Consider the following 13,421-nt stretch of genomic DNA (forward strand, 5'->3'; position numbering starts at 1 on the left):
TGCTCAAGAGAATGTGAGTTTACATCTACTGACTGTTAGACTGAAGTGAACTGTGAATCAGTTTTCAAAATGTTCTCCAGGGACTGTGCTGTGAAATTGTTTTAAATTTAAATGGAAAACTAGCAAATGATTTGAATGCTGATGGAAGTGTTTTAAGTCACTGATGGCATTAGGAACTATGATGATAAATGCCAAGCACTTGTAACCCTTGATACTGAGTCCATCTGGGAGAATGGATTAAAAGAAATGGAGGAAAAAAGGGAAAAGAAAGGAGAAAAGAAACGAAACACCACCACCTTAGATTAAGGCTGTTTCAGTTCAGGAACTCCATGAGCACAGAGCTTGACCATAAACTTCACAAAATAAAAGAAATTGAAATTCTGTCAGGCTAGAAACAAAATTTGAAAGTGAGATGGTCTTCCCCTGCTCGAATTACTACTGCCTCAAAATTAAGCAGCTGGCTTCCTTCAGTAAGTGGAAAGACAGAAGGAGAATGATTAAAGCATTTCATCTCATTTACCTTCACTTTTTGACTGCATGGGAACTGCAGTAAGCAGTAAGCTGGTAGTCAGTTGTCAAGTCCAAAGAGGTGATGTGTACACAGTATCTTGATGTGAAAGTGCAATTTCAAGCTAGCAGGCAGAGTTGATTGTCACCTAAAAAAGAAGATCAGCAAGAAGAGGAGAAATTAATGAATATGCAGAGATCTGAATCTTTTATACCTAGATCAGGGTTTTGGTATTGACCTTTCACTGAGGATCCTCTGTTAACCTGAGTAGTGGAGCAAGACTTCTTTGTTAGGAATAGGTGTTAGGTCTATTAGGTCTATTCTTGTTACAACAAGAATTCTTGTTAGTAATTGGTATTTGATGATTTTGTATGTAGTCGATGGCTTATGAAGTCATGTATGGTAGTATAAGTGGGAAAGATGATGACTGCAAGTACAGACAGAAAGGTGTAGTCTAGCTATCACCTCATAAATTACACCTACAAAGTTCTTTCAGTGTACTGATGGTGGTTTTCTTTTTATGAAAAAAAAAAAAAAAATACGGGAAAGTTTAAGCCTCCAAATGAGATTTCAAGACACGTTTCAATGTATTCCAGCAGTTACTTTTCAGGCTAATATCCTAGAACTTCCTTTTGTGAGTCAACTGCCTTTGCTGTGTCGTTGTAGTCTGTATGGTGGTAAGCTTTCCTCTTACCACTTTGTGGTATCTAGCCATTCATTTATGCCACTACTAATAAATTTGACAACATCAGCAAAGTATTAGCTTCCTTAGTCTTCAGGAGCCTACTCTTAAATCAGCTGTTTCTCTAGGCATCTCTTTCCCTTCTTTAACTTCTGTCTCTGCCCTGCTGGGGAGGAGTGGGTAATACAGCAGTAAATACTTCACCACAAATTTGGTGACAGTTGCTAAGTACTATGGATATAAAGTAGTCCTGAAGCAAGTGGGAGTATTTCAGCAAATCTCAGGCACACTAAGAGCCTCCAACAAGAACATTGCCATAAATTCATTAGTGAAGAGAGACGGTGCATGAGGGAGGGGCAGCTACCTTTTACTGTTTGATCTTGTGAGGCTACAATGTGTGTCAAATGGCATTTCTTCAGTAGTGAAAAGAACAAAGTTATGTACACAGTACACCCCACAGGTGTGTAGCTGTGCATAGGCATGTACTGTGCCATTTTTCATTAGCACGCTACCACTTTCACATATTTTTGTGGCAGAAGCAAATATCAGAGGGAGGGCCCTGCTGTGCAAGAAACAAGCAGTGTACTTAAGTACATTACATGAAGTCTTAAGGCTTCTAAAAATAAAAATAAGAACTTAAACATTTTGCAAGAAAGTGTATTAACTTCCTTTTTGTTGTCTTGAATTTATGAACAGACTTCCTTTATTAAGATTCTCCCAATTATTTCAGATATTCTTCTACCGTATATATAATTTAATTTTTGAAAGAAAAAAATTCTACTCAGAAATGTGTCACAACTTTAAAGTGAATTCCATTACATAGTAGAAGAAATAGCAAAGTTTTTGATCCCTGTTAACACAAGGAAGGCAGTACCTAGAGGCTGCAGGACAGGAAATACCCATAAGTTCAGTTTGCATAGTGTGTGGATTATTTTGGACTGTTCTAAAAGGTGTATATTCATTTGTAGACTTCCAAGTGCTTTTCAAGGCTTTTTTGGCCCCTATCCAGGAAAAGATCTCTTATCCATGCTCTGCAGTCTGTTCTGATTTTTTTGCAGTAAAAAACCCCACCTTAGCATCCATCTCAGACCACGATATTTTTCTTGCATGTCTTCAGCAACCCCTGCTCAAACATGTGCCCTGGATTTTCAGTGCAGTTGGTGCTAAGCTCCTTCTCTGTAACTGCCTCCAAGAGCACAAACAGGAAACAACCCTAAAACATGCCATTGGAATTCCTGTTTTGCATTACGCTGTCTATTTGGATGAGTAGTTTTTAATGCTACTTAATATTTTTATAGGACTGGACCCAGGATGAAGCTGTCCTGGAGGAACTGACTCAAAAGGTTGCACAAGAACACCGAACTCACAGGTTAGCTTGATATCTGAAGATTCAGCTTTACCTTATTTTTTCAATTGTCCTCCTCCTTCCTATAATTTCCTTCTTCCCCACCCTTTCCTTGCAGTGGTAAACTAACTTTCCTCCATGTTACTATTATTTTGCATCTAGCTGGATTTTTAATTAGTGTTTGCCTGTTGGGCACACAAATTTGCCATGGAATCCAAATAAATGAGCATTTCCACCATCAGGTTAAGGGAACATGTGTAAAGCTACTTGTTATGTACTAGACTTCTTTTTCTTTTTGGTTTCATTTAAACCTGGGTGGTGAAAGACCCCCACGACTTGAACAGGGTGCTCCAAGGGGGTCTCTTCAAGGATTTTCTCTCATTCGAGAGAGGGAGGGATACATACCCTCCCAACATAATGTAAATGAAAATAACAGAAAATGCACCTTATCTTGCTGAGTTTTAAGTCCCCTTCTAGAAAAATTTAAATACGCAGTCTCTAATTGTTAATTTACATGTTAGTCCTTAAGTCTTCCTTTCTAAATAGACTTCTTTTGTGTTGTCTAGGTGTCCTGATGGTAAAGGTATTCAAACCTCTAGAAAAATGACATTGTCTATATGTTATTGGAAATAGTCTTTCACGTTATGTTGGTAATCTTTAAAGCTCTATTCTATCTATCTATATGAAATGTGGTTGGAATGCTATATGAAAGATGCAACATTCCTGATTACGTGACAAAAAAAAAATGGTTCTAAAGGTGCAAGTACCAGTCTCTGAGTGGAAGGCCATTCTCAGTATGAGTTTAAATGTAAGCTTGGGCCTTTGATGCAACCAAATGGTTAGCTTCCAAGCTGACCATGAATAGCTGACCATGAATAGACCTGATTTTGTTCTTCAGTCTTTGCTCAGGGCTGCTTGTGCAATCTTGGTTAACTCACGGATTTGAAAAGTAAGATTTCCATCCCCTGCTGTGCTCTTTAGTGCTATTTCAGCATCATAAAGGACAAATACTTATCTTTACTTCAGCAGGTAGATCAAATTCCACATTCTGCTTTCTCTCCCAGTTTCTCTTAAGTGTCTGGTTCCTATATTTCTGTTTCTAAGCTGTACTAAGGAGGAGCAAAGAGGAGAAACATTAATTGTGACCTTCTTTTGGAACAACCTACAATCTATTCTGACCTGCTTTTGAGAACTGAAGTCTGTCTGAATTCCTGAGCTGTGACAGGAGCATGTGCAGACACGTATGTAGAAGTTTTCAGATGGTTTGTTTTCTGTTACGAAAGAGAACCTTCTCAAAACTTCGATTATTGCCTATGTTGCAGGCAATATGAAAATGTAGGTCTTCACTTTTAAGTAATTTTAAGCAACTTCAGTGAGTTTATATGCTGTTAATGCAAATTTGGACTCTGATCAAATTGGCCATCCAAGACTGGACACAAAGACACAATCTAATGCAACAACCTGATATTTAATGAAGCCTGAAAAAAACATTTGATGCAGTGAACAATGGATCAGTTCAGTATGTTCCTATAGTTTGAACTATGTTTTATGCCTTACCTTAGCAATGTACAGTAAAATTCCACCCCTTACTGTTTGTGATCCTATCATTGAAAGTTGAGTTTGTGTTGTACATTTCTAGGCAGCATCTCCAAAGCATCCTCTGAAGTGGTCTGTGAATCTGCCATTCTTTTTACTAGTATTTTGTGTGTATGTGATATTGAAACATTTGCTGTTGTTACTCCAATTGCAGTGGCATTACAGCAGCAGAGGCTGAGCTAATGTACATCAATGAAGTGGAACGCCTTGATGGGTTTGGACAGGAAATGTTCCCTGTGAAGGTATGTTAGCATATATAAGAAAGAAACCCCTACATCCAATTATGCAGTGACCTTTGCAACACGTGTGTTGTTCATCCAGAAGACCAGGGAGTTGTTTCACCGTTCTAGAAGATGAAATGGTTTCTGGTAGTTTGAATGGAGACTGCAGCATGAGGGGGTATCCTACTGCTGTTACTTCTCCTTCACCAAAAGACACAAAAGGCTGTTATGTGCCAGGGTCTGTCTACCATGCATACTCCCTTGGGAAGCTGAGATGTTCCTGAGGGAGAATGACTGGGGTAAATAAACCTCAGTTCTGGTCTTATTTCACAGGATAGGAGGCTAAGACCTCTTTTCTATCTTTCTAAGATCCTATTTATTAAGCTTTAACTTCACCTTTTCCTTAATTTCTTATACCTACACACAGGTTCTCCACGCGGTTAAAACAGAGGGGGTTGTTCAAGGTTTAATTTGCACTGTAGTCACTTCCCCTTTACTGGAAGCTTCTTTTTGCCATGTACAATTTGACTCCATTGCTATATGTAAAGCTAGCAAAGAGTTGGTTTTGTTGATTAAATGTAGAAAAATTTGTCAACATCATTACGCTTTTCTAGCAATAAGAAAAAAGCATTTTAAGGAGAAGAACTGTAAAATGCAACAGGAGCACATATGGGATCCTGCAAGGAAATCTGGGTAGACAGAAAGTCAAAGTTTTTGAAAAGCATTGCAAGAACAGTGGACGGTATATGATGCATGCAGATGAATATTTAAGCAATAATTGCAAAGCAATGCAGGCTATCTGTATAAAGATACAAGTATGTCTTAGGGTGACATGCATAGAATACTTTGAATGAGGAAGTGTGATGGGTAAAATTTTTGAGATGGATTCCATTTCCAGGTATGGTCTGGGTTCTGAAATCTCTCTATCAGGTGACTGGAGAAATAATGAGTGTGAATGAGGACTGTTGCTTTTGAGAGTCATAAGGATTCTAGATAACTATACTCACAGTTATAAGGTATGTGAGCTGTTATGTAACAAATGCCTGTTTGTGGTGTCTTTGTTGTTTCCTACAGGAGAACCTTGGCTCACTTAGCCTTCATCTATTCTCACTTATCAACATAATGAATCCACCTAAGTGTTAGGTGCTTTGTAATAATGGAAATCAGAGTCCTGTAAAGCAGCAAACTGTAGGTTAGTCAAGGGTTAGTCCCACATTCATCCTTAAGAATAGCTTCTGTTTGGTAGTTCAGCACGTGTTCTTGCACATGCCTTTGCCAGTTTCTTGATTAATCTAAATATATACTCTTTTTGTGCAGGATAATCATGGAAATGACATACACCTCGGTATTTTCTTCATGGGAATCTTCATAAAAAACAGAATTGGAAGGACAACTGTGATCTATAGGTAAAAGCTAGGGACTTCAGCATTGAAAGTGATCTTCTTTTCAGGGCTCTGTGTGTGGTTTTTTTTTCTTTCTTACTTAAATATGTGACTTCAATAATGCCAATCCTCTCACTAAGGAGTAGTCACCTCACTGTTTTCAGCATTGGCCTCTTGGCCGTAAGAGATGTGATAAAGAATAATTTCTGATGTCCCTGAATGGGTTTGATGGCAAGAAAGATGTAGTTGTCTGTCATGTATCATGTTCTACTTACAAGGCTTTGATCCTTTTTCTTTTCTTGCCTTTGTGTCTGCTTCTTTGATGCATCTGAATGCAAATCTGTTAAACCTCACTGCTGGCAGCCTAAGCACTCAATGTTTCTGAAAACCTGGTTTCCATATTTAGGTATCCCACTAAAAAACCTGAACTTTCTCACTGCAGTTTTGAAATGTATGTGTCTGTCATTTACATGTTTGTACCACTGTTTTGATTTTTAAGAATTACTAAAGCCTTATATTGACCTTCTCTTGTGGGTTTTGTAACTTGAAAAAAATTTGTTACGTATGAAAGTGTTGCAACAAATCTGCTACTGTTGAGTATTTCCATTAATGTTGATGTTAATGTGGAGTGGATTTTTCCTATCCTCGTTGCTGTTAGGATATGAACCTGAACATTAGTTTATGAGGTACACTCATTTTTAGTCATTAACTAAGGCTTGTAGCAGACTTGAACAAGAAGGGTGTTGGTTTTTATTTGTTGTTGTTTTGCTTTGTTTGTTTTGTTTTCACCTAAAAAGGGCTTAAATGATTATCTTTGAAATTGTCAAGTCTCTTTTCGATATGGTTGATGTTTTATCTGTGTAATTCTGTGAAGAAGTTAGATAATTCTTTTAATTGTGCCATTCTGAGAACGTCTTAAAATGTAGTGTCAAAAACAAGAAGTTTCTTAAATGTAGAAATGATAGCTGGTGCTGGGATCCTTACTCTTGCAAATATGCACTCCAAGCATCCTGCCATGACATGAAGAGGAATGCATGCTGCAAACAGAACAAACAAGTCCTTTCCATCCCCATGGATTGCATGCAATGTACGCCAGTGTGTCTGTCTGTCAGCTATTTGTAAGAAGATTATAACTCCAATCTTGGGTAACCTGATAATTACTTGGAAAAAAAAAAAAAAGTGTGAATGTTAAATAGAGAATTAATGGTATGCGTAGCCTATGTAACCATGTTGACAAGTTGCCCTTTTTTAGAAAGAATTGTCTCTGTAGGAAAGTTGAAAACAGCAGGAATGGCACTGTAGGGAAAAAAAAAAAAATTCCATCTGGTTGTAGTCAAGCAATACAAAAATGCTAGTGTTCAGTATATTTATTGCTAATGTGTTTTCAGTGTACGTTCTGTTGCAATTCCTGAAGTCAGTGTTTTTACAGAGAGCTTTTAAATTTCCTGCTTCAGGTTAAGAGCTGAAAAATCTGTTTTTCCTTGAATTGGAGCTTGATTTCCTTGTTATCCTGGCCATGTTTCTTTACCAAACAGCTACTGAAAAAGCTTTCCCATAAAGCAAGACTAATGTTGACTAAGAGATTCTTAATGCATTTGTGAAATGCTTGAATGTATGTGTTGGCAAACTGTACCACATTTTTTTTACTCTGCAGGTGGAATGACATTGGGAATATTGCACATAACAAGTCTTCAATTGTTCTAGAGCTGATCAACAAAGAGGAGAATGTGCTCTTTCACACAGTAAGAAAAAGATCTAATCAGCGTTATCAAGAAATCTGCTTATATAAAGCATATTTATTAAAAACCTTTTAAACTCTAATTCTAAACATACTTAAGTATTAATATGCTGGGAACTTTACAAAAAAACTGAAGTGCATGTTCAGTGAAACATCCATGGTGCCACACTGCCTGTCATGCTGGCGTATCAATAGCAGCATAAGAAGTTGTAGAAACAGCAGACAAGCTACCACACGTGCATGCACTGAAACTCAAGGAGTGCAGTGTTGCTCTGCACTTAAAATTGTCTACATCTCACTGAACCAAGCCAGTGTAGAAACTGAACCAGCAACTTTCAGCCATTTTTTCTGTTGTCCTTTTCTCCTTCCATCGTGCCTTAGCAGTGAAGAGGGAGCATGCAAAGGCATGCCACACTACTTCAGTAACTCAATGCCTTAAACATTCTTGAGGGCACTAGACATGTTCTTGGCAGTCAGATTCTGTACATGACAGACCTTACTAAGCATTACTATGATTGGATTTGTAGAACCCTTGCTATTTCTTGGTGAGAATGACAAAATGAATGATTATATATTTTTTTTCTTTTTTTTTTTTTCTCCTTGTGTTTAAAGGATGATCTTGAAAATGCTAAATATATCTCGCGGCTGTTTGCAGCAAGACATAAGTTTTACAAACAGAACAAAATCTGCACGGAGTGAGTACTCTTTCCTCAAAATTATATTCTGACACCCTGCTTTGGAAGTGCTCGGAGTTTTGGTGTGTCTGGCTTTGTTGTTTTTTCCTAGTCATTTGTGTCAGTTATTCTGCTCTACTTTGCTGTTTTTTCTTTCTTGTTTTAACCATTATCTAGAACAGAAGAGTAAGGTAAAAATTTAATTCTGAGCCCTCAGAGGCTGGATGTATGAACTCTGTTGGGTACTGTTCCCTGAACAGCCAAATCTGACAGAATAATGAATTGAAGCCTTTAGTCTCTGTTGTTCATAACAACCTGGAGTGCTAGTATAAACTGGATTGAAAGGCGACTTATGTTATAACATGCCAAAATATGAATTACAGTAGCATTTTAAGGATGTGCTATGCATCTAACAAGTAAGGTTGGTGGAAAACACAGGATATCCTCTTCTAATTTGGGTAGCATAATTAATCTGCTTCTTATGTGCACCAAGCAGTGGGAAACCTGGGAAGGTTCATCTGTATAGGCATACAAGCACATCTCAGCAGAGACTAAATCTGAACCCAGAGTCTTTTATAAGGTCTGCTTTGAGCATTTACTAAAAAACTGGTCATGAGCTCATTCTCTCTCACAAGTGCATTCACTCAAACTGAAGGAGGAATTCATAAGACTTTAGTTGTAAGTCAAAACTAAGTTTATTAGCTGAGAATGCTTCTTTTATACCAGCACATGGCCAATTTTAGTTTGAGACAAATTTAGCCTTAATAAGTCTAGAGTTTTGTGAGCATTTCAAAATATGCCAGATTTGTATAGCAATGGGATCATGAATCCTTTGCAAAACTTAAGTTTAGATAGCTAGGAAGCTATGAAGAAGTCTCATCGAAAGTTCTAGTTAGAGCTAGACATTCAATCTATTCAGCTGGGTAATACTGTCTGTTGGAAAATAAAGCCAGTGATGAAGGGATGATTGGAAGGTCTAACTTTCTAGAATTACATGTGCACACAATGTATAAACATATGGTGAATTGCAAGTATTGAAGAGACTGATGAGGTAAACTACATACAGTGATACCTTTGCGTACAGAAAAAGATGTTGATTAGATTGCAGATAATGCTTGCCCTTGGAAGTTGAGCAGAAGACCAGAAAAGGCCTTTATTAGCAGTGTATAATGCATTTCAATAGCCCAGTGCTAAATTTAATACTTTGAGAAGAATTGAATTCAGAGGAAGTTCTTATTTTCTGTGACAGTCAGAAAAGAAAACAAAATGCCATTATTCGTTGTCTGAGAATCTTTCCCTTTAAAGCTGTTTACTGGGGTCAGCAGAGAGGACTATTCCATTTCAGTTAATAATCTAAACTGCAGAAGCAACAGCTTTTACTCACAGTTATTTCTGAACACTGAGCCGTAAGTATGTGGGTATCATGAACTGGGTGTATCAGCTTTGCATACAACTTCCAGATATTTGAATTAATAAAGATAGGGAACATCAAGAGATCAGTGGAAGAAATAACTGGAGTTTGAATGTATTTCTGCCACTAGAACTGCTTTCCTTCCTATCATGGTCTCACGTGGTATCAGCTTCTTGGTAGGACTGCAGATATTGATGCCAATGTGTGTTTTCTAGCCAAGTAATTTTCCTGACCTCTGTGTTAAAATTGTAGTTGTTTGCTTTCCTGTGAGCATTTCCTCTAATTGCACATAACATCATTCACCAGATCAGAAACTGTAGGAGGAGAAATTCCACCTTTCCTCTCTTCACGTAAGCACTCTATTTCTGCCTCCTTCAAATTATTTCTTTTCTTATTTCATTTTCTTTCTTCCACATTCCTCCTTCCTTCCACTTCACATAGCTATTCTAACACTGTATTTGGTCCTGCTGGTATTAACCAGTTGCTTTTTTCCTCCTGATCTGTGTGCATTGCTTTGGAGTGATTGCTATGAATTTCATAAAATTGTATTTGTTTTAGTGTTCACATTAAGTCATCTAAGACTGTGCCTGTATGACATGTTCAGGTTTTATTGCTTAAGAGACTTTTTTGTTTGATTCATTTTCAATCCACAGTTGTTTTTTTCTTATGTTTCCAAATAAGCTAAATAGAATAATCAGTAGAAGGCATGTATGTTTTGAAATTGAAATTCTGTATTTAAAGAAAGATCTAAAATATTTTCATCTTATTTACATTCATTTAATCTCATAAATGAGCAGCATTTACAGATCCTTCATTTCTCGTTCTTCCCCTTCATTCCATAATTAGAATTGAAATAGTGTAGGCTAGCATTTCTCTTTACTTTTTCTTCCACAGACAGTCAAGTTCTCCTCCTCCTATCCGACGACGGCCCACTTGGAGTAGATCATCTTTGGTATGTACTGTGGTGGAGTCTTTAAGAGTGTCTGTACCACTTCTGATGAGATGGGACGTTGTGTAAGATGGAATACTTTCTAAATTTCAAATAAGAACATAAAATCATTTATTGTAGGCAATATGATTGGAATGAATTTCAAGGGTGTGGCTGCCCAAGTTGATTAGTTTAACTGGATAATATCATCACTGACTCTCTTAAAATTAGTCTTCAAGGCACTATATTTTTACTTGCCCTGCAGAAACTAAGAGTCTTTTCTACTGGATTGATACTATATTCTAAAGAAAGCAGTTCTCTACAGCCTAGAAATACTGTGAGCCATCTTTTGCTGAATACGCTGAGATCCATTCGTTGCATTAATTTTACAGCTTCTTGTGTTTTTTCAGTGACTTGTTTTTTGTACAAAATCTACGTTTACTTTAACTCAGTTTACTCTGTTTCTAGACTAGACTGCCTATTCTCTCTATGAAGTCACCGTTATTTTAAGTAAAATTTTTATCATCAATCCAAGACTGTTTCAGAGTTTTTTTTCCAGTCTGTTCATTTCCATTTGAAATGATAAATATTATAATTCTGACAAAAAAAAAAAAAACACCAAAAGCTTTTTTCCTGAAATCTCGACAAAAAAAGAATATATCCATGGGAATATTCCCCCTCTGGCCTTGTCAGTTCTAAGGATGCTTTTCTGAATCTAATTTAAACATCCAGTATGTCATTATTTCTTACCTTAATTCAGAACCCATTAGGTAAGAGTAGCAACACTGTTGATCCTTTACAGCACTGGTATATAGTGAGCAGAAAGCTTATAAGGGCAGGAATGTTTTCTTGATGTTCTCAGGATGTGATAACTGCTAGCAAAAATGTTCCAAAATTAAGACTAAGCAGTACTGATATTAGGATAGTTTTATCTTTGCAGATTTCAGTGCAGACTATTTTTCTGAGTGCATATGCATTGCCATAGCACATTAGCTCTAAAAGTTGCATTTTGTGTTTTCCAGCCATTTGCAGGAAACCTGTTGTTGCTGGATTCAGCTTTCTTTATCCTTTCATTCTCAGCTTGTTTCTAGGATGTTTTAATACAATACACAGTGGTTGTGTATTACATTCTCTTAAGCACACCTAAAGTATTTTTAGTATCTGCTAGTCTGGCCCCTGGAGGTGACTATGAAAAAATTAAAGTGAAGAAATGAAATGTGCTCTGTGTTCGTACGCTACAGCCTCAGACATATCACAAAGGGAAAGAGAGAGCCTTCTTCTATTAGATACAGATAATCTACATGTTAAGAGGAAAACCAAATCCCACTGCTTGATTGTTTTGAAGTGGACAACAAATTAAAAAATAAAAATTAAAAATAGGAGGATCAAAATTAGGTTTGTTTGTTAAAACTTGAACGGGGCTGCTGACCATTTGTGTTGAACTTTAATGTGTTCGTAATTGTTTTGCTAACTTGTTTGAGCCATTCTCTTTGAGGAGAAAAAGGGGAAAAAGAAAAGAAAGCCCTCCTGGCTGTTCTTTGCTCTATATGCACTTTTATACTCCTGCATATTCACTTGTCTTGTGTAGTAATAAATCAGTAGGCATAAATGGTAACTGAAGTGGAATCTTTGGAGTGAGGCTGTACCACTTAACTGAGAATCATGTTTGTTATTTTCACAATAAGACCTTTCATATGGTTTTGACATTGTGGTGATCCTAATAACTATTATTTTAAGGCCACTTCACACTTTCTTTTCACAGCAAAACCTCCTCCATATATGTCATGTTTGTTGTTGTTGTTTTTTAATCCAAGTGATCCATAAGTTGGGTATTGAAGTTCTCCACGCCTGAAAGCTTTCAATACTGTTAATACAAAAAGAAAATTTAAAAGAAATAAAGGGAGGGAAAAAAAAGCCCAGACCATATGCATATATGCAGGTAGCTTTGATACTGTCTGGTTGTATAACAAAGGCAACTATCTGATCCAGATCTATACATTTCCAGTAGAAGTAGCTCTCTCCTTCCATGTTTCCTCCACCCACCGTGTATCCATTTTGTAGGCTTTCGAACATCTTGATTTGTTCCAAGCTAATCTCTTCTACATGGGTTGTCAGGATTAGTCTCCTTTGCCCAAAATATTCAGTGAGAGTAGGGTTTTATACCCTTAAAAGTAATTCATCTAGAAGAAATATTTCCTGTTATCTTCCAGCCCTGGTTTAACAGCCATTTCATATGCAAGAATTCATATTTGCACTCAGTTTCTTTGATTCTCATTCTGTCTCCCAATTTACATAGAAAATGTAAATTTAACCCCTTCCCCACCCTCTCTTCATTGGCAAACTTGCTTGGTGTTCATTTTGTGCATGTGTGTGCAAAACTTAATCATTTGGTATTTCTTTTTGGCCTTGGGCATCCACAGAATTCCTTAATAGTTTGAATTACTTAAACCAGCTTAGATGACAGTCCCTTATTCTGTTGTTAAGGAACAGAGAAGAGCATCTTCCTTCTCTCCCTGCTCTCCTTGTATATCAAAGCATGCTTTCATAAACTCCGCTTAGCAGCACTAGACAGAACATTACAGTGCAAGTGGTGAAATGTAATTGCAAAATGTATCAGTTTACCAATGGACAAAGTAGAATATGGCATCAGCTGTGACTTATTTCTCTGTAAATAACCCCACTCGTTTAATGCTGAATTCTGGGATCCTTGTTCTGTTAAAAAGGCTTTTCTTCATTGAATCCAATATTCAAGTTACCTGCAGTTAGATTCTAAGCCCATCTGTGCTGATGCTACTTGTATAACAGTGTTGTAGGTCCCCGAGTTTGTTCCATCTTCAGCTTTTGACCTGATTAGGTGTTTGGGTGTTGTTTTCTTGTTTGTTTTCATTCTTCAAGGACCAGGGCTTTCTATAAACTTCTCAAATCTTCTAAGTGAG

The 13,421-nt window shown here is 37.1% G+C and overlaps 1 protein-coding gene across 3 annotated transcripts in view; it reads left to right on the top strand.

Annotated features, from left to right (window-relative positions):
• PTPN14 (protein tyrosine phosphatase non-receptor type 14) overlaps positions 1 to 13,421 on the top strand; it is a 103,075-nt gene that overhangs the window by 70,163 nt on the left and 19,491 nt on the right. For all 3 annotated transcript variants that reach the window (XM_031595714.2, XM_090135051.1, XM_090135050.1), the window contains 6 exons: positions 2,489 to 2,559; positions 4,286 to 4,373; positions 5,670 to 5,758; positions 7,389 to 7,476; positions 8,085 to 8,167; positions 10,452 to 10,509. In XM_031595714.2, coding sequence (XP_031451574.1) covers positions 2,489 to 2,559; positions 4,286 to 4,373; positions 5,670 to 5,758; positions 7,389 to 7,476; positions 8,085 to 8,167; positions 10,452 to 10,509 — 477 coding nt within the window. The remainder of the gene's footprint in view (positions 1 to 2,488; positions 2,560 to 4,285; positions 4,374 to 5,669; positions 5,759 to 7,388; positions 7,477 to 8,084; positions 8,168 to 10,451; positions 10,510 to 13,421) is intronic.

Source organism: Phasianus colchicus, chromosome 2 (genome assembly GCF_987193195.1).
Source record: "Phasianus colchicus chromosome 2, bPhaCol1.hap1.1, whole genome shotgun sequence".
Taxonomy (NCBI): domain Eukaryota; kingdom Metazoa; phylum Chordata; class Aves; order Galliformes; family Phasianidae; genus Phasianus; species Phasianus colchicus.